Genomic DNA, 25517 nt, shown 5'->3' with positions numbered 1-25517 from the left:
GTGTTTTACACCTACAAAAGATGATGTCCACTTGGCGTTATGTGACTATGTCGCCGATATCAAGGCAGACCAGTTAACTACACAGGACGTATTACATTGCACAGGTGTGTGCAAGCACAGGTGAACTCTATTTCCTCACTCCAATAATTCAATGATACGGAAAATCCACGACCCGAATTAGTTCAGGTGCAAGTTTAGCTTTACGTGCGCACCGAAGTACGAGACAGAGGGGTGATACTGAGAATTTGTCGATAGAAAAACTCAAGAATCTTTTATCGTCTCATCTCGGAGATAAGCGGTATTATATCTAAGCCAATGGACCAACGAGGCGCTAAGTCTAATGGTAAAAAAATAGTGTACCTTCACTTAACGTATCTTTGAAGCGGCTCAAACGATTTGGGTGAAATTTTGTATATTCCGTTATAAGTTTATCAATAGATTTTTTTTCATGAAAAACGCTTTTATTTCACAAAAGAAAATAAATATATTTTATTACTAATAATATTACAGAAAAGCGAAGCTCAGTCGCCCAAGTGCGTATATTACAATAAAACAATCTATTTCGGTCAGTATTCTTGGCGGTAAGGCTTCGTACCACTGACATAAAATAATTTACCACCAAACAGCAAGACTTTATAGTGCCCTCCAGTCTTGGGATGGGGGGGAGGGGTTATGATCAAATCCTAAACAAGACTTTAAAAATGTGCTTAGTATTTACATAATTTCATCAAAATCATTCAGCTGTACCCCGAGCCTCTGACGGACTTAGCCCGCCACTGGTTTTTAAATTACTAGTGTAACTACAGGCACATGCCATGTTAGTACCTGAAGTTGATGTCACCTCGGTGATCTGAGTAATGATTAATATTTTTGTCTCTGTGCAATGATGATCATTTACCATCAGGTGCATCTGCTAGTTAACCTAATCATACAAAAAAAAATGTGTTAAATATAGTCTATTCCAATGGAAGTAGGAAAAAAAACCCTTAGATTTACGTATTTCACGCGATTTGCTAATAACTCGGCTATATTGTGCACTACTGATAGTTTATGATTAATATATCTTTATTTATAATACAACACTATTGCACTTAACTACTTATATCCACTTTAATTATACTCCCAAAATTGCGAAAACTGTTTCGTCGACGTTCATAATGCCATTTTTTCGTAAATCCATAGTGAATATCATAGATTAATCAAGCTCTCGACCAATGATATCGCGTCAATTAGCTGTCAAATGTTGTTTATTTGGCTTTTCTCCTGTTATGGGATAGAATAAATAGAATAGAATAATTTAAATGAGATTCGTTTTAATAAAAACAAAATGCGCATTCGTAACAGAAACAGTGATTAAAAAAAATTGTGGTTTGGTCCTTAAACGACAAAAAATCATTTATGTAAATATTTCTTTCCATAAGAATTATTTGTTTATTTATTTGGATCCCCAAAAGTCGTACATAATGTGCGTCCAAAACTTATTTTACATTAAATTAAAACTAACTATATACAACCGATTACAGGAGAACAAAATTCTCATACAAAATTACAAAAAAAGTCTATATGTCAAATAAAAAAATAAATAAAAATAACAAACAAAGAAAAGAGGTAACTAATTAAATACTAAAACCTTATTTTACATTAAAAAAAAAAGAAAATAAAATATATAAGTAACTAAATTTTTAACTATTTATTAACGTTAAGTCCTTATATATAAAAATATGAATTAAAAATGGTTACTGTATAAATCTTGACCGCGTGGAATGGTGGCAAGAATGTTAGCAGCTTTTCCCCGTTGAATCGCAATTCCGATCCTCTGGGCTAAAAACGAACCAGCCCTCCTGTCACCAGTGGAGGCAATAAGGCGAGGTGGTTATACTTTTAATAAAGCTCTTTCCACTACTCCCAGGTCCAAATGCTTCAACAGCAATTGGAACGAAAATAATAATTTTGGAATAAGAAAAAGTAATGTATTTAATTAAACATCATCACACAGATCGTGGTCTAGGAAACCACATTAAGAAAAACGCGCCAAGTAACCTCACAGGTTGCGTGGAAGTGTGTGCATATTATGAAGAATTGAGTTCTCTCAACAGCTAAAATTGACATATTCCAAATCATAATTTATTTAATTTATTCGTGTTAAAACGGATGCTTAATATTACTAATAATAACGATATTACCCAAAAATACTAATATACTGTAACTAATATAATGTCTTTCTGTCTGTCTGTTGGTCTTGAATTTTGAAGCCTTAACTAAGTTAGATGGATTTTGCTATGATAATTTATTATGCCTAACATAACGACCAGCGAGTGACGCCGTGAGCGACATATAGTGTTATGTATATCTTCGTGTCTATTGTGACTATTAAAAGTAAGGATTATTGATAATTGCCCGTTTTAGTACCAGGTCACAAATCCGGTTGCATATATAATATATATATGTACTAAAAACTCGACCCGATCGTGAAATGCTGAACATTGTGCCCCGGCTGTCCGCCATTTTGACGAGGCCTTCAGATGTTTTCGTAGTTCAAATCTCGTTTCAGTTTATATATCGTGTTTGTTATATTTCTTGACAGTCAATTTATAAGTTTTATTTTTGTCATGAGATTTATTTATAATTTTTTTGCTTACTTTGTAACTTGAAAATTGAATAGTTTTTTTTAAATATGTGTCATCTTTAATAGGCATCATTAATAGGCAGTAGTCTTTTTTTTGTTATTACATGAAGAGTTAGCCTGTAAGAATTATGTAAATTGTTATATTTCGAAGACTTTTATCTATATATAGAATTGGATACTTTGTACATCACGTTGGCTTCCAAATTAATAAATAAATAAAAATAAAAAACAGATTATATTCTTAAAGATTATCTATTATTTTTCGAATAATTTGTTTAATAATTATTCGAGTATAAAACGTATCATAATTAAAAAAAAATAACCAATATTATTTGGCTGAACTGAACCGCCTGTGTGACACTGAGAATGATAATTATAAGTTCTGTCAAAATTTGAATTTCTTACAATAACATAATCTGTTACGTCTAATTGAATTAAGACAAAGGCGAAAATCGTACAGCCATGATAAAAAAATACCCCCAAAAAGGACAAAGTTTTTACTATAAATTGCACACTTAAAACTAAATATTAATAAACGCTATTCCATCTCATATTAATAACGATTAAAGTAATAGAATAATCAACGCACAACATAGGGAATCCAGGTCGCAGCAACAAAAGCAGCGTTATATACCCAAGCTAATATTTGCCGCATAATATATCTCGCCCGAGGCTCCCCCCTCCCCTTTTCCCCAGGAGCTGCGAGCTAAAATCAATAGATGCATCGCGCATTCAAACCGCGCGGGTCGCGGGCCGCGGCCCTGTTCTAATGACCCAGTTGATACGGGATTGGTCGAAAGTTCCGACTATCATAGTTCTATATCATTCTTTTATGTAGTTTGCGTTCTATATTCGATGTTTTATATACTAAATAGCAACCAGACTCGACTTCAAACATATAAAGGGCTAAATAAAAAATAAATAAAAAATGATCTTGTATTTTATATTCAGCCTAAAAAAAAAATTTCTCACTTAAATGATTTAGGAGCGCATAGAGAACAATTGTTCACTAATTTATATATGCAAAAGGCTTGACCTAAATAATATATTTGAAGTCATATTATATCAATATCTGAATTTACCGTAACATATAGATATACCCAGAGCCGTCTCAAGCTGTGCTGGGGTCCTTGGGCACCCATGAATTTGGGGCCCTTTTGGTAGATGTTTACTACCATGTACAAATACTTTGCTTATAGCCAGGTCTTAAGTATAGTTTCAAATAAACGGTGCGGTAATTTTCGTAAATTCGTAGGAATCTGATTGGTTGTACAGTCTTATGGCTATATTATAGTATATCTTTCATGAAGAGCACGTCTTTCTACTTTTAATGGCGACTGTCGTCAATGGCGTTTTTTTAATAAATATATTAGTTATTTCTTACAAATCACTTTCGAAAATATACATAGCAGTCAACGTGAGCACAAACGTGTGAAGGAAATTGTTAGTTCTTCGGGGCCCTCTCAGGATGGGAGCCCTGGACACGTGCCCCATGTTCGACAGCAATGGATATACCTCGTCTCGGACTATTTTCTAGGTGATTTTAATATCTACAAATTTTCAATACGTTTCATTCTCACCGTTAAGGCGTTCTTAAGAAACGCATTCGAAACGTTGATAATAATTTTCAAAAAAGGTTTTATTTAAAGACGTTCTATTCTAACAGTAATCATAATAACAACGATGATTTTTGATAATGATTTAATTTTTGTAAAACATTGCATAGACACGAGTAGTAAAGATATATATATGTACTTGCAACACCGTGGACGGGATAATTAGATTTTGACAAACGCCTGTAGCGAAATTAAAAAAAAAAACACATTTTAGACATATGTTTTTATAAATCCTTGTTTTTTTGGGTCATTGTGGACATGTAAAATGTAAAATTGAAAAATCCTGGGTCTTCACAAGATATATAATATATTTGTTGTCTATATATGTCTACCTTTATTCACGGGGACGGTAGGTAGTAAAGGAAAACTATATGAAGAGCTAACTACACGTCTCGCGTTCACACAACAATAAGGGTCTATATACAAATATTAGGTTGAAGACGAATTATAATAAGAAAAATTCTTATTTTTATCCGGCAAGGAAAGTTGAAATTCCTAGCGTTTCTCAACTATAATACGCACGTATTATACATATATAACCTCTGATATATATCTCTACTATATTGTGCATGTATTATACATATAAACCTTCCTCTTGAATCGCTCTATTGATGAAAACCGCATTAAAATCCTTTGCGTCGTTTAATAGATCTAAACGTACAGACGGGAATGCGACTTTGCTAATATATTATGTAAAGAATAAAGTATATATGTATTATATATCTAAGAACCGAAGTACATAGTCTGATATGAGCCTCTGAAGAAACTCCTCAATATATATGTATGTTAAGTTGCGCCAAGGTTCACGAGAACATCTCAACGTCTCTCTCTATCTTGACCTAATTAGCTATACTTCAGAAAATATACACTATGTCAACATACATAACCTAATATATATTTAATTTAACTTTGCCGTTTCATAGATTCAAGTCAATTGTAAAAAATCCATCGGTAAAGAAGGCATATTATTCGATACAAGATTATATTGATGATAAAAAAGCGTGGAGTTAATGCTTGTCGACTTCCAGGCAGGACACATAACATTCATATATAATTGTATTTAACTAACATGACTGTATTTTTAGATATTGTAAAATAGTAACTACTGAGTTTGTTGCCGGGTCACTGTAGAATCTAAATTCCGAACCGGTGGTAGCTTTTCTTAATATAGTTTGTTACAAGACGATTCAAAAATTATTGTAAAAACCTACTCGAATTAAGTGTATTTTTATTTTGATTTTTGATATTGATCTGTGTATAGACGAGATGGCCCAGTTGTTACAACGCGTGCATCTTAACCGATGATTGCGGGTTTAAAACCCAGCACCACTGAATTGTTGAATTGTCATGTGGTTCATTTGTATTTATAATTAATCTCGTGCTCGGCGAATGAAAGAATCACGAGGAAACTCAGGTTAAAGAATTACTCATAAAGAACCTCACAGTTCACTTGTACAATGTACAATTAGCAATACATGTAACTTATGTACAAAGTTGGTTTCAATGGTAGAATCTTTGGCAGGAAGGTTGTGTAAGACATAGGCTAATTTTAATCCCTTCGGGGCGGTAAAATGGCAACGACGCTTTGTGTGCTATACGTAAAGTTTTATAATTTAATATATAATATTAAATTTACGCGCGAGCAAAGCCGCAGGATCACCTAGTTTGTAATGCCTTTGTATCTTCACTATTAGTGTAACTTGCTTACTTGTTTTAAAACATTGTATATCATTACATAGTATAAAACAAAGTCGCTTACCGCTGTCTATCTCTGTGTATGCTCAGATCTTTAAAACTACACAACGGATTTTGATGCGGTTTTTTGTAATAGATAGATTGATTCAAGAGGAAGGTTTATATGTATAATACATGCACAATATAGTAGAGAAACACTGATAATTTTAGTGGTTTCTAAAGTGATGTCGTAAATAAACATTTTTTTTTGCGCTTACATTGCAAATGCTGGCTGAACTCTAAAGAGATAGATCAAAATAATGTACTACAGTATTGTGAACGTTAAAAAGGTCTTCAAAAAGTCCGCGATGACGTATGTCTAACTCTTAGGGATAGCCCACAATGACCATTTTTATCCTTAACTCTTTACGAGAAATAATGGCTTATTTTCGAAGCGATTTTAAGCAATACAGCATTAATCCTTATCCAATTGCGTACATTAAATACATTGTGCATTTAATATAGATCAATATGGCCCTTTACAGCGTGTGATTTAAATGAATATTTTCGAAGATATTACAGATTTAAAACGCAGGGACATAGCGGTTTGTATTGTCTAACGACTGAAAAACTGTGAACGTTGTGAGACATTCTGTAGTATATTTAGTATCAGCGTTGCACTAATACATAATATTTTATTGTTCCGGTTTAAAGAGCGTGTAACTACAGCTACAAGGGACATAAGATATCAGTTCCCAGGGTTTGTAGCGCATTGGCGATGTAAGGAATGGTTAATATTTCTTACAGCGTGAATGTCTATGGGCGGTGGTGATCACTTTAAAAAATTTGGGGTTGGTTGTCGGGTGTAAGGTATAAAAAGCCCATGTCCCTCAAAATCAAAGTCAAGACAAAAATCTTTATTCAATATAGAAGCGTTACACTTGCTTAGTGACAGTCAGTAATCTACCACCGGTTCGGAAATTAATACCTCGGACCTGAGGAGAACCGGAGAAACCTTGGACTTCAAGCTTGCTTCATACATTATATATTCGTGGTTTGGCTTTAAAAGAGCAACATACAGACAGACATACGGAGTTATTTCGCATTTATAGTGTTAGTATAAATAATGGAAGTCTTCGAAATTTCTAACACCAGGTTGTTTTTTTCAGATGGACATCTATGTTCAGACAGCGAACCCGATCGTGGAGCAGGTCCTCAAAGGTTACAATGGAACTATATTCGCGTATGGTCAGACTGGAACCGGGAAGACGTACACAATGGCCGGAAGTAACTCCGCGCCGGAACTGCGAGGCATCATACCGAACTCATTCGCGCATATATTCGGCCACATCGCGAAGGCGAAGGATGACGAAAAGTGAGGATTACATCTAGATTATTGTGGCATATAAAGTATAACACCATAGCCAATAAAAAAAACGAAACAAAAGTAATGAAAATTACAGAAAAAACATGTACATTTGGATTAGCTTACGCGCGCTAGCTCTAAGAAAGAGTTTTGTTTTAGAAAATATTATAAAATCAAAATATACTCTATTCAAGTAGGCTTTTACAAGCACTTTTGAATCGTCATTTAACAAACTATATTTAGTAAAGCTACCGCCGGTTCGGAAAGCAGATTATACCGAGAAGAACCGGCAAGAAACTCAGTAGTTACTCTTTTTCAACATCTAAATGTTACAGTCATGTTAGTTAAATACAATTATATATGTATGTAATATATCCTGCATGGAAGTCAACAAGCACTAACTCCACGCTTTTTTATCATCAATATAATCTTGTATCGAATAATATGCCTTCTTTACCAATGTATTTTCTACAAATGATATATATTTATATAAATTATTATGATGTCATTCTGACCGATTTCGGCACGGGGCCAATTTCAAGCTACCTGCTAACTCAGGACGTTTAAAAGTGTTCTAGTGTGTCAAACACAGGAGCACTCTCCATTCCTTCCACATAATCCGATGGAACGACAAATCCAACAAGACCGGAAAAAGTGCAGACGAGAATCCAAGGCTTTGCATGTTTTTCGATTTTTCGTCGAAAAAACCCAATTAATTTTCTATCGACCTGGACTTATAAACAGCCACTAAACCAACGTGGCAGTCGAGTTTATTTAAATATATATGTTAATAAATTCGATCGGACGCTATTTTCCATAATGGGTATCACGTGGGTTCTTTTCCCGGCTGAGTCTCAGGGCCAGCTGAACCGAAAAGTTGTGGAATAACCGATAAATAGGTTCTTTTACTAGACATGTTAAAATTGGAGCAATGTTCATTGGGCGATAACATTTCTCCATCAGGTTCCTGGTCTGCGTTACGTATCTTGAGATATACAACGAGGAAGTCCGGGACCTGCTTGGGAACAACCCCCACCAGAGCCTTGAAGTTAAGGAGAGACCAGATATAGGTGTATTCGTCAAGGATCTAACAGGTAATGAGTATTTAAATATATGTGATAAAATTAACCCTTGGATTTGACATCATTAGGGCCCGATTCAGCAGCATTGTCTCCAATATCTACTTCGGTACCATGGAATCTATCAGTTGCAGGCATTCATAGAGCAGATCTCATCAAGTGCGCTTGATAGCTTTGTGAATGAACTGATGTCCAAGAAGTGTCAGTTGCACACGTCAAGGGGGTTCTTACACAAAAGTAACCCCATCTTAATTTCATGTGCTTTATTTGTTATAAATTCCTGTCGTGCTCGGAGGTGATGAAAAACATCGTGAGGTAACCTGCATATGTCTGATATATTATATATATTCATTTATAATATTCATCAGTTATTCTACCGTCAAATAATAGTAATCTGTATTGTTGTGTTCCGGTTGGAAGGGTGAGTGAGCTAGTGTAATCACAGGCACAAGGGACATAACAACTTAGTTCCCAAGGTTGGTGGCGCATAGGTGATGTAAGGAATGGTTTATATTTCTTACAGCGCCTTTGTCTATGGGCGGTGGTGCCCACTTACCATCAGGTGACCCATACGCTCATCTATCAATAAATGTCATAAAATATCGAAGCAGCGTGGTCGATAAAGCTCCAAGCGTCGACTTGAAAGAGGATGGCCTTAGCCCAGCTAACAACCCATCTTATTTACAGCCTGCCACTTTACTTTTATACTATTTACGTATATCTCAATTTTGCCTAGGGCCCATAGCCAATGCAGGCTCCTAGGCAGTTACTTATAAAGCCTAATAAATAATCTGACTTTGAACATTTTAGTTCTCAAAGCTGGTGACGCATAAACGATGTGAATTGTGATTGAAGCATATCCCTGTTGTTGCACCAGCTCACTCACCTTTCATGGACCACCACAATACAACGCTAAACAATAGGTTTTACAGTGGAATTCTTCATGAGTAACACCTACATAAGTCGATTAACCAACCACAGCTTGCGTTTTGGTTTCCAGGGTACGTAGTCCACAACGCTGACGAGCTAGAAAAGATAATGGCGGTCGGAAACAAGAACAGACACATCGGAGCGACAGCCATGAACATAGAAAGCTCCAGGTCACATGCGATCTTCTCCATAACAGTGGAGAACAGCAAGCGAGGGTCTGATGGGAAGATGCACGTCAAGATGGGGAAATTGCACCTTGTCGACTTGGCGGTAAGGTTGATTTTACTTTAACGTATATCACATTAAAATAAATATCATACAGACATTGATTCATCAATTATTGTATTTCAAATGTTGTAAAAGAAAAACTACTAACTACTGAGTTTCTTGCCGGTTCTTCGCGGTAGAATCTACATTTCGAACCGGTGGTAGCTTTGCTTTAAATAGTTTGTTAAATGACGATTCAAAAGTGCTTGTAAAAGCCTACTTGAATAAAGTATCTTTTGATTTTGAAATGCTCAATATTGTTGTGATCCCGTTAGAAAGATGAGTGAGCCAACAGGCACAAGAGACATGACATCAAAGTTTCCAAGGTTGGTGGCACATTGGTGATGTAAGGATTGGTTCCAACAGTGGCAATGTCTATCACTGGACGGGTAACGCAAGACCGGCTATTGGGGAGATCATTGGGGTAGGTTAGTCCAGCTAGTAGGCAGTTCCAGCGTTTGTCCAGAAGAACACTTCCAGTCATGAAGATCTATTAGCGATACCGACCCCTTGACCACATCAAATACAATAATAACGAGTATATACTTATTTAAAAAAAGGCGTAACTACCATATTCCTTTTTAAACTAAGTGGTATCTTCATGAGCCTCTAATAAAGTATGTTTTTACTTAATTCCAGGGTTCAGAACGTCAAAGCAAAACACAAGCAACGGGCACGAGGCTGAAGGAAGCGACCAAGATCAACCAATCGTTATCCGTCCTTGGCAACGTCATCTCAGCGCTGGTCGATGGGAAATCGACCCACATACCCTACAGGAACTCGAAGCTGACCAGATTGCTGCAGGATTCCTTGGGGGGTAACTCGAAGACAGTCATGGTTTGTATCTTATACGATATTTTTTATTAAGAAATAGGGTATTCTACTATGTTTGAAAAAGTACTTCAAAATGATGGTTTTCCTAATGAAAAGCCACAAAAAAATATATTTCAGCAAAATCTGCCATAAAATTAAATTAAATTTTTAACCTTTTTTTTCCACAAAAACGTTGTCAGTTATTTTGGTGACGTAATACTGGTAAAAAGAACAGTCGTGTACGACCGGCACTCATTCAACGTTAACAGCTATAAATATTTGGTGTTCTTTTGGGAAAATAATGAATTACAATCGCTATCGTTGGAGTGTAGTTCTAGTTGTACAAATACTACATTAACACTCTAGAAAATTGTTTATCAAAGTACAAGACGATATTGAAATGACAGTTTTTGCCTTTATGACGTCACACCATGGCGTCTCGTGTTTTAGGTCACGTGATATACAGACTAAAAATTACGATTTTTTTATTTTAATATAATAAAACAATAATGCTTTAATTACTCAAAATGGTAATATTTAAGTATATTTTTAAATAGATTTCAATTTTAATCAAATTTCATAATTTATATTTCACTACCGAAAGTACCCAATTGTGATACAGTTGGGCTTGCACAAAGCCCTACCACCAAGTAAAACGCACACAGTTTGCGCACACACTTGTCCACTATAAAATGTCCTGTGCATATTCGGTCTCCCTTAAGATTGAATGTCCAATATCGTTCAGAAATCACCGTCGATATAAATGATTGATTGTACACAGATAGCAACAGTTGGTCCAGCTGACTCGAACTACGTGGAGACGATCAGCACGCTTCGTTACGCGAACCGGGCGAAGAATATCGAAAACAAGACGCATATCAACAGCGAGCCGGGAGACGCCTTGCTCACTAGGTATAGCTCACTGAATAAGGATTATTTCACCGACTAGAAAAGGAAATGGACCCTCTGGTGGTAGATACCCAAACAACTGTGCTGTGCTCAGTGTTCCAGTTTGATGGATGGGTGGTGTTACGGGCACAAGGATAGGGGAAGAGATACTAGAATGAACCTGTTGGTTCAAATGACCTTGTCAAGTTATAATGTATGTTGTTTAAATAGCGAACCAAGAATATTACGGACTTTTTAAATTGTCAGCTTACATGTCTCATCAGATATTCTACCGCCAAACAGCAGTACTCAGTATTGTTGTGTTCCGGTTTGAAGAGTGAGTGAGCCAGTGTAACAACAGGCACAAGGGACATAACATCTTAGTTCCCAAGGTTGGTGGCGCATTATCGATGTAAGGAATGGTTAATATTTCTTACAGCGTCTCTGTCTATGGGCGATGGTGACCACATACCTTCAGGTACCATGTGCTCGTCCGCCAACCGATATCATAAAAAAGTAGTACTTTAAAAACAGTTTATGATCGTAATTGTTTCCAACGTAATTTTTACATTTCTCAGATTCCAACAAGAAATCGACCAGCTGAAAAAACAACTCGAGGAGAATTCCAACGGTAAGTTTGACTATGACATTCTTAACACCTTCAATAAAAAAAAAAAATGCGTCTCGGGACTCCAGACGGAAGTGATGACGTAGACTAATCAAAGTTGAACTATTTAATAACGAAATTGTTTAACTCGAGAAAAGCTTCGGTTATTACTTAAATGTTATTTATTGATAAAAAATATTATTTTATTCTTAGTTACAATAGAATATGTACAGTCGGGGTAAGAAAAGGTTCGTCACCTTAAGGTCTATTTTCGTGTGCTCGGTATGAGCGATAATCTGCTTTACCGATTGAGTATGACATATTGCGTCGCAATGTACACTATTTTGAACCTCGTTATCATACCGTGTTAGTTTAATTTTATGTGCAGTTTTCTGTTTAATGCTTTAGTTTCAAAATGTTCTAAGAGTTTACGACTTGATAAAGGAATGAATTTGAAAACTGACGGGGGTTTTCTTACTCTGACTGTACATTAGAATTTAGTGTATGTACATTATTAGTATCATTATTGCCGAAAACGAGACACACTGGCGCTGTAACGCGTTACGTAACGAAGTTAACACCCCCCCTCCATAAGAAGTTATCATTTCAAAAGACAAACAATATTTATAGAATCGAATTCTTTTTGAGCGAGTTCGGCAATGGTGACCCATAAACAGATGTTACAGAGCATAATTATGTTCGTAAATACAGCCCTCTGGCAATCCTTCACGACCACGGAGACTTAACCTGAATAACTTTTTGTTGATACAGAGATAGAAGAAGAAGAAGTAGAGATATCGGAAGAGGAATTATCAGAAGACACTCTCACGGACCCCGAGCTGGATGTACTTGATCCAGAAGAGAAGAAAATAAGAAGGAAAATGCGTAGAGAAGAGAAGGTATGTTTAATGTTATATTATAATTTAAATCACATGTATGACTTATGTAATTAGTAAGTTTAAAGCTATTTTAATTATATTTAAAACTATCATTGTTCTGTAATTAAAATTGCGGTGAAAAGAACCGGCGAGTGTCTCAGTAGTAACTTTGCCATCTTTTAAAATCTATACTAACATTATAAATGCTAAACCGATTTTGATGAAATTTTCTTTGGAGATTGTTTGAGAACAAGAGAAGGACATGAGCTACCTTTTTATTTAACAGTAAAATGTAGGTGAAGGTTTATGTGGTAGATTAATAAATTTCGCGCGAGTAGTGTCACAGGTTTAGCTAGTACATAAAATGTTAAATAAATACAATTAAATTATTTTAAATATAATGAACAACAATGAATACTAACTCCAAGTAATATTTATTTAATTTAATACAAGTAATAAATATAATTTATATATTTTTTACTTGAGTTTTAATTTATTTATAGATAAGCTTTGGCCGCTACTTCGTGCGCGTTTGAATTTATGAAAAAAGTTATTATTGTAGCCTAAGTTACTCCTTATTACGTCAGCTATCTGTCACTGAAAGTCCCGTCAAAATCGGTCCAGTAGGAACAAACAGACAAACACTGAAATGTTATTTTGGTATATATGTACCGTGTGTACATACATATATATCCATTTAGTAAAAAGTGGTTATTTTAATATTACACAGACACTCCAATTTTATTATATGTATAGTACATATAATAAAATTGGAGTGTGAATAACAGTTTAAGCATCCCACTGCTGGACTAAGGCCTCCTCCCCTTTTGAGAATTTTGAAGCTAATTTCACTACGCTAGTATGACTTGGTTGACACATGTGGTTAGAACGATCACTAATTAATTTCCATGTACTCAATTTGTCACTCGTGCTCGTTGAAGGAAAACATCGTGAGGAAACCTGTCTGAATACGAGTCTACGTAAATATTTTATATTGCAACAAGAAAAGATAAAATTGTTTTTATCTGTAAACCTTCGCAGGACGTAAACGTCACCAAATTTCCATCATGATTGAATTGAACTTTTATTAATAAAGATTACTATTTTTTTTTTGCAGGAGAAAATTAGTCGCGAAAAAGCTCATCTCGCTCGTAAGGTCCTCGAAGAGAAAAAGGCAGAGTTGCAAAGGACAAAGTGAGTAGGAATTCATTGACCATACAAAAAAACAACAATGTCCATTCTCTGATAGAAAGCGTTCCTGAGAGATCCGTTATCAAATCGACGGTGTGACTTTGTAATGGCAAAAAAATTACAGACAAATATAATTAATTGAAATCATCTTATGTATATAATACGTATTCGAAATTAATATTCCAGGAAGCAACAGGAAGAGCTGAAAGAAAAGCTGCAGCACCTGGAGTCCAAAGTGCTGGTGGGGGGAGAGAACCTTCTGGACAAAGCGGACGCTCAGCGCCGTCTGCTGGAACAAGCTGCTGGAGAGCTGGAGCTCAGGAAACTCAACGAGCTGCGGCTCCAGGAGGACTTGCAGAAGAAAGAGGTATATTTAATTATAATTAATGATACTATATAGTTCATCGTACAATAAGTCGGAAAGTGTTATTGTCAAAACAGTTTTTTGTATTTTGGGCGCCACATCGGAAATACTTGGTGGTAGGGCCACTAATTAGCTATTCTGCCGCCAAGCAGTAATACTTGGTATTGTTGTGTTCCGGTTTGAAGGGCGAGTGAGCCAGTGTAACTACAGGCACAAGGGACATAACATCTTAGTTCCCGAGGTTCGTGGCGCATTGGCGAAGTAAGGGATGGTAATTATTTCTAACTGCACCGATGTCTATAGCCGGTGGTGCCCACTTAACATCAGGTGGTCATTTATACATTTTTTATATATTATATAAAAAAGCGTGGAGTTAATGCTTGTTGACTTCCAGGCAGGAGACATGACATACATATATAATTGTATTTAACTAACATGACTGTATTTTTAGACATTGAAAAAGAGTAACTACTGAGTTTCTTGCCGGTTCTTCTCGGTAGAATCTACACTCCGAACCGGTGGTAGCTTAACTTAAAATAGTTTGTTAAATGACGATTCAAAAGTTTTTTTTTATGGCTTGTAAAAGCCTACTTGAATAAAGTATGTTTTGATATTCCGGTCCGTCTATATATATTACATACATATATGGCGCCCAAAAACATGCGAGTGAAGATTCTGGAAGTTGACAGTTTTCAAGCTTGTATGCCTCGGAAAGCACGTATAGCCAGAACAATCCGATTGTATCAGATTTTATGTCCTACCGCATTATGAGGGTTAGTGGTAGAGAGTACTTGCGTTCTCAAAAAGTCGAGCTCTATAATATGTTGCCCTACGCTTTTTTGCTGAATTCGAGAGGATATCATCTCATTATACATGGTAACACTTCCAGGCTGAACGTCTAGACCTTGAAGAACGTTACTCCAGTCTACAAGAGGAAAATGCAGCGAAGACAAGGAAGCTGAAGCGAGCGGTGCAGCTGCTGAATTCGGCCAAGGCTGAGCTCGCAGACCAGCAGCGTGAACAGCAGAGGGAGATGGAAGGGATCCTGGATGGAGTTCGCGCTCTTAGGCGAGAGTTGCAGCTGGCTGATTTGGTTCTAGACGCGTACATACCCAAGGAGTATCAAGTTAGTGGCTTAACCAAATTATCTTAATTCATAAAAGGTTAGCCTATGGCTTTCCTTGAGGTTCAGGCTTGATTCATCAAATTCGGTTCAGTTTTTGGCTGTGATAGAGCAACAGACAGACAGATTTACTTTCGGATTTATAATATTAGTATAGCTTTAAGCTTTTTTCGGGGATGATTTATTTTGATTTTATGTCAAATTATACACTGTATTTTGGATGGTAAGTAGTCATCACCTATTATTAGTGTTTCTGTGATACGTTCACTTGGTGGTGGGGCTTATTGCAAACTACTGTGTGTGTGTATGTACCATCTTTTTATTATGATATTTGGAATTTTGACGAGATGTCCGAATGTGAAATTCAGCAGCCGAGATTAATCCGAACAATTCCTCGGAACATTCCCCGTGATAAATTCTTTAGAAGATGCAGAGCGATCCAACATCTCTACGCAAAGCCAAAGGATCAAGCAGATCGGAAAGGGCTTGATCGTCGATAATTCGAGCCGCTCTACGTTGGATACGGTCAAATGGAAGGAGCTGGTACTGGGGAGCACCCGCCCAGAGGTGAGAGCAGTATTCCATGTGAGGCCGAATTTGCGCCTTGTATAGACTTAGACGATGGGCCGACGTGAAATACTGTCTTGCCTTGCTGAGCACACCGAGCTTTTTTGATGCCAATTTGGCTTTGCCTTCCAATTGACCGCGGAACTGAACGAGGCTCGAAACATCGACGCCGAGTATTCCGATACTAGCTGTGGCGGCTTACGGAATGTTCTTGAATCGTGGAGATATGACAAATGGTGTTTTTTTAGTAGTTAACGCGCAAACTTGCGTCTTTTTGGGGTTGAAATGGACTAGGCTTAGCCGACCCCAGTTCGAGACTTTGTTTAACGAAGACTCGATTTCAGACACAAGTTTGTTCCGGTTTTCTTCGACGTTTTCCCGAGAAATATTAGCACGGCCGGTCTATGAGGTGTCTACGGTGCTGTCGTCTGCATAGCAGTGAATGTTACTGATTTGCAACAAGTCATTGATATGCAGAAGAAACAGAGTGGGTGATAGAACGCAGCCTTGTGGAACACCAGCATTGACGAATTTTAATTCAGAGCATGCACCGTCGACAACGACCTTGATGCTCCGATCTGCCAAAAAACTGGTAATCCAATTGCATAATTTTCCGGGAAGCCCTTAGGAAGAAAGCTTCGAAAGAAGCGCTTTGTGCCACACGCGATCGAAGGCCTTCGCTATGTCCAGACTGGCTGCTAATGCCTCCCCCTTGCTCTCAACTGCTTCCGCCCATCTATGAGTAAGGTAAACTAGAAGATCACCGGCTGAGCGATCCCGACGGAAACCGTACTGGCGGTCGCTGATCAGCTGGTACTAGTTGTGTCAAATCATATGCTAAAGCAAAGTCGAGAACAGATCTACCCGCATGATCGGTAGTGCGCGATCCAAGCCATTCGGCATGGTGGGCATTAAAATCGCCAAGAATTACGATCTCTGCGGATGGGATCTGCTGCAGCACGGAATCTGTAGCCATTTGGACGTGCTCAACCAGTCGGTCGGTTTCGGCATTACCGCTATGGGACCTATAAAGGCACGCGTAGATTCGCGGATGATCGTCGCAGTCTACACGTAGCCAGATAATCGATAGGTCCTGCCCTTCAAGGCTGCCGAGGCGTCGAGAGCAGATATCATCTCTGACGTAAACGCACACCCCAGCTCGTGGTACAAAGGAATGTTCCAATTTGTACCCGGGGTAAGAGAGAAAAGTCGTATCGGCAGGAGAGGATATCTGGGTCTCGGTAAGAAAGAGCAAGGCCGGCTTCGCCGTCTCAAGGTGAAAGTGAACGGCGTTCAAGTTGGAGTTGAGTCCCCTTATGTTGCAGAAGTCCACGGTGAGAGTGGTAGGGGGCATCATAAGGCAACTTATGATGCCTGCTCCGCTTGCCCCGAACAGTGGTGAGCGCAAAATTGCCCCCCCCCCCAGAATTCGGAGGGCAGCCTGGGCATCCCTGCTCAGGTTGTGTACGTCCTGAGCATGGATGCCCAGAGAAAGATTCTCCACCGCAGTCGCTGATGGTACCCTCCTGGGGTAATAGAACCAAATTCTGCACAACCATTATGTTTTGGGGGGGAGGGGGATCGGACCTCCGGGACTGTCACATACCGGACGAAACGCAGTAGCATAGCTACCACTTCACGCCGATTTTGAGTGAGAGAGTGGTACTTCCCCGGGCGTGCCGGCCCATTCGGCTGCAACCCGAAGGTATGCAGTGGGGCACTACCACTAGGTAGTGGTTGTGCCACACTGCATACTACATATAATTCATCAGATATTCTACCGCCGAACAGCAATAATTACTATTGTTGTGTTCCGGTTTGAAGGGTGAGTGAGCCAGCGTAACTACAGACACAAGGGACGTAACATCTTAGTTAATATTTCTTACAGCGCAAACGTCTATGGGCAGTGGTGACCACTTACCAATACGTGGATCATTTGCAACGCCATACTATGTGTAAACTAAATAAAGCGTTAATTATTGAGCACATGAAAATGAAACTAACTAACCATTACGCCGTCTCGGTTGCTTAACATATGTTCAATATTTGCAGGCTTTAATCGAGCAATACGTCCATTGGAACGAGCAACTCGGCGAGTGGCAAGTGAAGTGCGTCGCGTACACCGGAAACAACATGGCGCCCAGACTGCCGCCGCACAGACCGCACACACATGTATGTCAAGTTTTTAATTTAATAAAAGCATCCGTCACAGGTCTGTAGCATCTGAAATTGAAAAAAAATACAACTCTGTATATGTCTATTTCGAATGAATTACAACTGTTCAAGGCCAGACCCCCCCCCCACATTAAAAGTAAAGTTGTGTTAAGAGTGAGTATAATAAGGGCAGCCTTGAATTTGCCACAACAGTTTTACCTCGAAGGCTACGGAACCTGACGTTACCTGCATATTTTTTTCGGTTTTGTCGAGAAATTCTTAGTAACAGCCCGGAGACTGGTAGTTACTTTTACTGCCCGGAGCCTCAATAGCACGCAAAGCCATAAGTCCCGAATGTTCGGCCACTCCTGCAGCGCCGCCCCTCCCCGCAGGCGGAGGCGCCCGACCTGTCGGAGCGCTACCTGTCGTACGGCAGCGCGCGCTCCGCCAGCCGCCTCGCGCGCCCGCCCTCCGCGCGCCCCGCCCGCTAGCACCCCGCGCGCTCGCCCGCTGACTCATTTATTATTTCGACGACGATGATCTCTGTACTCACTTACGCTTAAATTTTAATGTTTACTAAAATTCAGTATTATTTGCTTGTTTTTTTTTTATTTATTTGTATCATTGTAGAAACATTTTGGCGGGAACGATGTTTTTGTATGTTATCTGTATTTTAAATTTGTTAATCACGTAACCGATGAACTCTCAGGTGTGTTTGTAACTGTTGACAATTTTTTGGAATCATTAACATCTCATTATTATAAAAATAATAGTTGAATTGAGAAAATTAATTTATATTAAACCGTAATCGCTCTCAGCGAGAACTCTCCTCGATGTAACGAATTAAAAAAGTGTATTAATTCCTTTTTAAAACTATGCTAGTCACATTCCAGTGATAAATGTTAAGACTATTATATAAATAATAACTTTATAAATCTATCGCAATGTAACCGACGTGACAAAATTATATATTTGTGTATATTTTGCGAAAATAAATGTCATGAATTTTTTAATAAATATATTGTATGCAAATGTTTTTTTATTTTTTATAAGTAAATTTAGATCTTCCCTTATTTATGCCTTGTTTCCTTTATGAAGGTTTCAACAGCCTGAAAAAAGGGTCTATAAGGGGGGACTCTGTAGTAATAATCAGTATCTAGTCTAAATATCAACTAAACAAAACTCTATCGTGATAATTATACATATTAATTTATTATACTGAGTTTATTGTCTGTCTGCGTGTTCAACCCACGGTTGGTACCGTTAGCAGCGTCATTTGAAACAATCGTGTAAAATTATAATATAATGACGATACTTGCGAACGTCTACCTGAATAAAGTATATTTTGATGTTTAAGTTCTTAAATAAGCTTACAATCTGGGCCGGACCGAAAGTTTAGGGAGCCCTGGGCTAACACTACTTAGGGGCCCACCTGAGACATATCTGAACTGAATGGGTTTGATTAATTGCAGGACTCGCAGGGCTGGAAACCATACGATCTGTTTAATTTAATGAAGTTATGGATTCTTTCGCATTATGATTTATTTTTGAGTTTGACTTGACTTAGCTGGGGCCCCCTTGAATCCCCGGGGCCCTGGGCTGAAGCCCAAAATGCCATAAGGTAGATCCGGCCCTGCTTACAATAGTGTTATAGGTATAGTCTCTTATAGTACTTAAGATCAATTTTGTTTATCGACTAACATCGTATCCAGAACATGAGCAAGCGTAACAGATACAGAGCAGGAAGAGAATTCCTCCGTGCAGCACGATTGCAGCTGCATCCTTGGAACTGGCGATCTTCGCCTTGAGCTCAGCTTTAGCGCAAGCGACGCCAGAAAAGGGCAACTGGTGTGAAACATCAAAACGAATAAAACGACACATCTCTTTGTACAAATCACAATTTATTAAACTATTTACAACATCGTCCAAACGTACCACGTAATATAGGAAACCGGTCAAACTTAAATTATAAACAATATTTTATAATTATCTGAGAGTATCAGAGACTGACGCGCTGACTGTGTTCGTACTGACTATACACTACACATAGTCGACTCCAATGACAGGATTAAAGTTAAACAAACCGTGACCTTGAACCGACCATTGGTCGAGATCTTTATAATCTGTGGTCTGTAAGTAAATTAAATCGGATATAAGTAGTTTATAGGAGTATTGTTGTATTATAAATAAAAATATATCAACCATGAACTGTTCGTAGTGTGCATAGCCGAGCTGTTAGCAATTCGATTGGAACACGTAAGTCTGAAGTTTGTTTACCTTTAATCCCCTGCCACTGGAATATAGTTTAGAAACTTCGACGAGTTCAATGAATTCCCCAACATTTTAACTTTTACTGAACAGCAGAGATGAATTTGACTCTTGTGACCGAAATGACTCGAAACGAAACGACTGAAACAAAAATTATTAAGACAAACCGCTTAGAGCGATAAGTTTACGAAACAGACATCACTGCTGTTTAATAAAGTATATTCCGCTATGAAGGACTGTTCTGTGTGACCAAACTCGAATTTCACAGCAGGACGCGACTGTTTAATGCCAAAACGATACGCGACATTCAAACACGCATCAAAATATCACCGAAGACAGTTTTCGACATTTCCCGTGTGACATACGAAGTGAGTTCTTACAAAATAACACATTTCCGGATATAGATCTCTCTTGCATAGGAAACTTACTTAACTATACAATTCCTTACGCTGACGTACAGTAGAGTCTCACTAGTTCAGACTGGATTAGATAGGACACCCTATCCGTAAAATCGCGCGAGTGTCCATTGTCACGTCCAACGTCACGGTTGCGCTCAGCAGATTCAGAGTATCAAGCCCCCGTCGCGTGCTTACACTTAGAGCTGCTTATATTCCTCAATACGAGCGTCAACGCACGAGAGTTCTAAGCTAAAGAAAAGTGTGTATTCACGAGAAAAGAACTTGTATTTATATTCCTGTTACTCGGCGCATATAACCGACATCATCTCATACCCTACCGCCAAACAGCAGAACTGAATATTGGTGTGATTCGAAGGGCAGTGCGTTGGTAACTACAGACACAAGGGACATGACATCTTAGTTCTCAAGGTTAGTCGCGCGACAATGTATGCTCATTAATATTTCCTACAATGACATTGTGTATGGGCGGTGACCAAATACCATCAAGTGGTCTGCTTGCCTGTCTCTCTATTTTAAATTGTAAATAGAAAATGAATCCGTCCTGAGTCCGAACAATTTCAACGTTTCAGTGTCACCCTACTGTACGTCTTACAAATATTGTGATCACTTTAAAAACAGACTAATGTCGTAGAGAAACTTAGTGTAGTGATGCTGGCCTTATCTTCGATATAAACGATTTTACGATCTCTTTAAAACAAATACCGTCTGCAATCCAACTTAACATACAAACTTCATAATAAAACTCATATTAATCACAATATAAAAGAACCGCCAATCGATAAAAAATAATCAATCGGTATTAAAACCTTTTTAGATTATCTGTCAAAAGGTGACATATCAACTGTCAAAAAATGGCGCGAAAATTTTGACAGGTAAACAAATTATCGACACATTCACCGACACGCGATCCACTCACACGTCACACATTACGAGTTATAATTTTTTTCTATTTTGACGTTCTCTAACATTTAATAACTTGACGTACTATTTACATATGAAATAAAACGAAAAACAATATCAAATTTAATTATAACACGTGTTTCACTTAAAACGATAGAATTTTATTCATACCTATATTTTTATTATTATATATACGAATAGTAGGATGTTATGATTGCATGTTCATAACTTACCTAAAAATCTTTCAAGAACATACAAAAAAATCGAATCGAAGCATTAGGGGATAAGATATATCTAGAGAAAATAGATTTAGTAAAAGAAATCGAAATGGTTATTTAGTTTTAAATTTGAAAACAATTAAAAAAAATACCGATATTTTTGAAAATCATCCCACGATGGGGATCTTGATCTTGTATGTAAAGAGCATGCTATAACATAGGATTCAAAATTGGGTAAAAAAACGTCGCAAAAATGTATGTACGGAACTCGTCATACATTACATTGTTACACTGAGCCATGTCATCTCTGAGGCGATAGCAAGAGGTGTTATACGACCTCGTTGGGACGAAGTTCCCTTCACATGAAAACACACAATTTAAACATTTAAACCTTGGTCCTTGGGATGTGTAACTACTATACCATTCCAGCCATAAACAACTTTGAAACTGTATTCACGCGATATAATTGGTCGAGATCTTGGAAAAAAAATTACGGATTCGCGCAAAAATAGTATTCTGAGCATCGTTACTGTTCTTCGTGTGATTTTGACGTATGACGTACTTCCCTTGCCGTGTGTATTATTAGTGTGACACGTTTCAAAGTCAGCTAGTGTAACCAATCCTACGAATAATATCACCCATCCCTTGCCTAGTGTTCTTGGAGTGTTTTGAGACCAAGGCAGCTTTCCAAGAAGAAAGCGTCTTTAAGAGTAAAAGGTCATCAACCGTATGTCATACCCAAAAAAAATCCACCTCTGGTGTTTACCTCTTTGCGAAATAAATGTTAAATCAAAATACTGTCAAATAAACTATTCATAGTGAAAGTGTGGCAACACCGAGATTAACCGTAGACGCGTCCGTCCGTCCGTTTGTTACGTAAAACTCCGAAACAGCTTAGACTATCAACATTTAGGATTACCGTATATGCTTAAATTTAATACATATTGATAAAATTATTTACATTTCAATGTCAGTATATATATATAGTCATACTATATGACTGGCACGCCAATTGTTATTTAGCTATGCCAGTAATATTAACAAAAGTGCCAATAACAACTGTAAATTAATTAACTGAGTCGGATTAAAGGCGTTTGAACTAGGGATGAGATATACATGCAAATTCCAATTTGAGTGAAGTAAATTCGTTCAAACAACTTCGAAACGAATTGTTTTTAAAACCCAGTAAAGTATGTACATCTCATCTCTAGTTTAAACTTATATAAATAAAAAGCCATTAGTTATTTAAATGATATACAGGATGTTCATTTACATTTTTTGTTTTCAATATTACAGCAGTTATATCGAACAAACGACAGACACACGGATTTGTTTTGATTTATTTGTGACGTAGGACCGAAGCCGGCTTGATTTAACTGGGACGGTGTGAGGGCTTACAACGTTTCGGTATGAGTTACCTTAAGTAAACGTAGCATTAGGTCGTTTACTAAACTAAATTTTTATCACTTACGACGTTTTAACATTCGACTGGACGTTTTTTTAACTGATTTTATTCGAGTAGTTTCTGAATTCTTGATTGATATTTAATTTCAAAACTTTTGCGCTACCGTTCACAAAGGATTTAACCAACACTTACTATAAAGTATAACGAAAAATAATTTCATAATAACGCCCCCCCCCCTCTAAATTATTACATAAAAATGTACGACATAAAACCACCCCTAATTATATATTTAGCTCTCACCCTGTACGAGCTCAGATACCAGACAACTCTACACCGTCCCAGTTTAAAAAAAAATAAAACACGCTACATCGTAATCATTCGAATTTCGTATAAACGTTACAGGTAGTTTAACGAAAACGATCCAATCGAAATGTTAGACAATAATATTGATCATTTAAATACAACAAGTCAGAAGAGTAAACAACTTTGACCTTGAAATGACGCGATGTCATTGGTCGAGAGCTCGAATAGTCTACGATATTATATAACATTGGTACAAGGAACAAACACAATCCTGTTACTCCTGTTACTCGACTGCATAGAGTCAGTAACTCTTTTGTGGGGCAATGTGTACTTCTACAACAGGATCCCAGAAAGCGTTCAAAATGCTTCTGTTGTCGAATTAAAAAAAATGTTAACGAACGCTTGTGTGCGAAAGGTTACTATACAATTAGTGAGTTTATCTTTGATAGCACACCTTGGGAATGAAACGATCGCCTCCTGGCTGTTTCTATTTATATACAATTATGTATCCAATTAATTTGACAAAAAAAAAGACCCGCTGAGTTTCTTTCGCCGGTTCTTCTCAGGTCAGGGTGTTACTTTTTCCGAACCGGTGGTAGTGTTTAATTTGACCATCAATAAGAAAGTGTAAAGCTTCTATGTTGAATAAAGGAATTTGAGTTTGAGTTTAGTTTTGATTTTATTCATTATGGACGTCAACGATGGTGTTACAGGGACTTTGGAAGTGAAATCGAAGTTGACATTAGTGGTTAAGTGTAATAGTGTTGTATTATAAATAAAGATATATTGACGGAGAACTGGTTGTGGTGTAATACAGCGGAGCTTTTAGAAAATTATATGTAATGTGTAAATCTAAGGTATGTTTAACTTTACTCCTTATCAGTGGCGGACAGATTCATCTTGATGAAATTATGTAGGTACTAAGCACATTTTTAAAGTCTTGCTTAGGATTTGATCAGAGGAAGGTGGATGCATTTGGGGGCCCAAGAACGAGGCCCGGGGCGAACCGCCCCTTCCCCCCTGTTAGCGCGCCACTGCTCCTTATATGTGGAGACGTTTCTTTTGTGACGCCTAACTGATAATCTACTAAACCGATATACATGAAACTCACGCCAGGAGATGCAACGCGTTTCGGAGAAGGTTTTAGTATATAATATGATTTCCGCTTTATAATCTCGTATGTAAATATGTAATTTTACACGTCGAATACACATAGATAGCAATCTGTTTACGTCAAAGATAAGAATATAATAAACTTGTCGTCGCAAGCGGTTTCGTTCGCGTTCTGGGGCTCGGTCGTTAGCTGTTAACATAAAAAGTAGCTCACGGCCTCACTCGGAGTTCTTCCTTGCAAATTACATCAAATTCGGTTCAGTACTTTGATCGTGAACGAGCGACAGACAGAGTTACTTTCGCCTTTATAATGAATGAATGGTGTTCGTACGGTAAGTTATCTGTGGCCGTAGACAAAAAATAATCACACAGATTCAATAACTATTTAGTAAGCGCTAGTCTTAACACACCGCAGACATTGGCTCTTTAGTTCCTTAGTCTATATTAAACACGTAATTACTAACACGGCTGTTTATATATTCAAATTGGAACATTCTCGTCAAACTACATACAACTTATCTTAGACTGGATGCCCACTAGTGGGATAGAATGGAAACAATTCCCTTAACGCATTCGCTATCAACTTTATCAGTTATAAATAAACACAGACAAAATGTGGTATTTGTATCATTTGTAATATTCTTAATTTAAATTTATTAAAACATATTTATTTGTCAGCGATTTGTATTAAAAAAAATAACTCTAAATTTAAATTTTAAATTTACGAAACAGTTCAATGTTTAAAATA

The 25517-nt window shown here is 37.5% G+C and overlaps 1 protein-coding gene across 2 annotated transcripts in view; it reads left to right on the top strand.

Annotated features, from left to right (window-relative positions):
• The window catches only part of LOC125074844 (kinesin-like protein KIF3A), a 30951-nt gene extending 11811 nt beyond the window's left edge, over positions 1 to 19140 (top strand). Inside the window, exons 3-14 of one of the 2 annotated variants that reach the window (XM_047686300.1) lie at positions 7086 to 7291; positions 8246 to 8376; positions 9362 to 9561; positions 10198 to 10395; positions 11153 to 11283; positions 11838 to 11890; positions 12638 to 12765; positions 13862 to 13938; positions 14122 to 14302; positions 15189 to 15425; positions 18042 to 18161; positions 18518 to 19140. In XM_047686300.1, the coding sequence (XP_047542256.1) occupies positions 7086 to 7291; positions 8246 to 8376; positions 9362 to 9561; positions 10198 to 10395; positions 11153 to 11283; positions 11838 to 11890; positions 12638 to 12765; positions 13862 to 13938; positions 14122 to 14302; positions 15189 to 15425; positions 18042 to 18161; positions 18518 to 18634 (1779 nt within the window). In that variant the 3' untranslated portion in view covers positions 18635 to 19140. The remainder of the gene's footprint in view (positions 1 to 7085; positions 7292 to 8245; positions 8377 to 9361; positions 9562 to 10197; positions 10396 to 11152; positions 11284 to 11837; positions 11891 to 12637; positions 12766 to 13861; positions 13939 to 14121; positions 14303 to 15188; positions 15426 to 18041; positions 18162 to 18517) is intronic. The other variant, XM_047686301.1, reaches the window with a different exon arrangement.
• Positions 19141 to 25517: the final 6377 nt, after the last annotated feature.

Source organism: Vanessa atalanta, chromosome 28, assembly GCF_905147765.1.
Source record: "Vanessa atalanta chromosome 28, ilVanAtal1.2, whole genome shotgun sequence".
Classification (NCBI taxonomy): domain Eukaryota; kingdom Metazoa; phylum Arthropoda; class Insecta; order Lepidoptera; family Nymphalidae; genus Vanessa; species Vanessa atalanta.
Note: the sequence above shows the minus strand (reverse complement) of the source record. Positions and strands in the feature narration are given on the sequence as shown.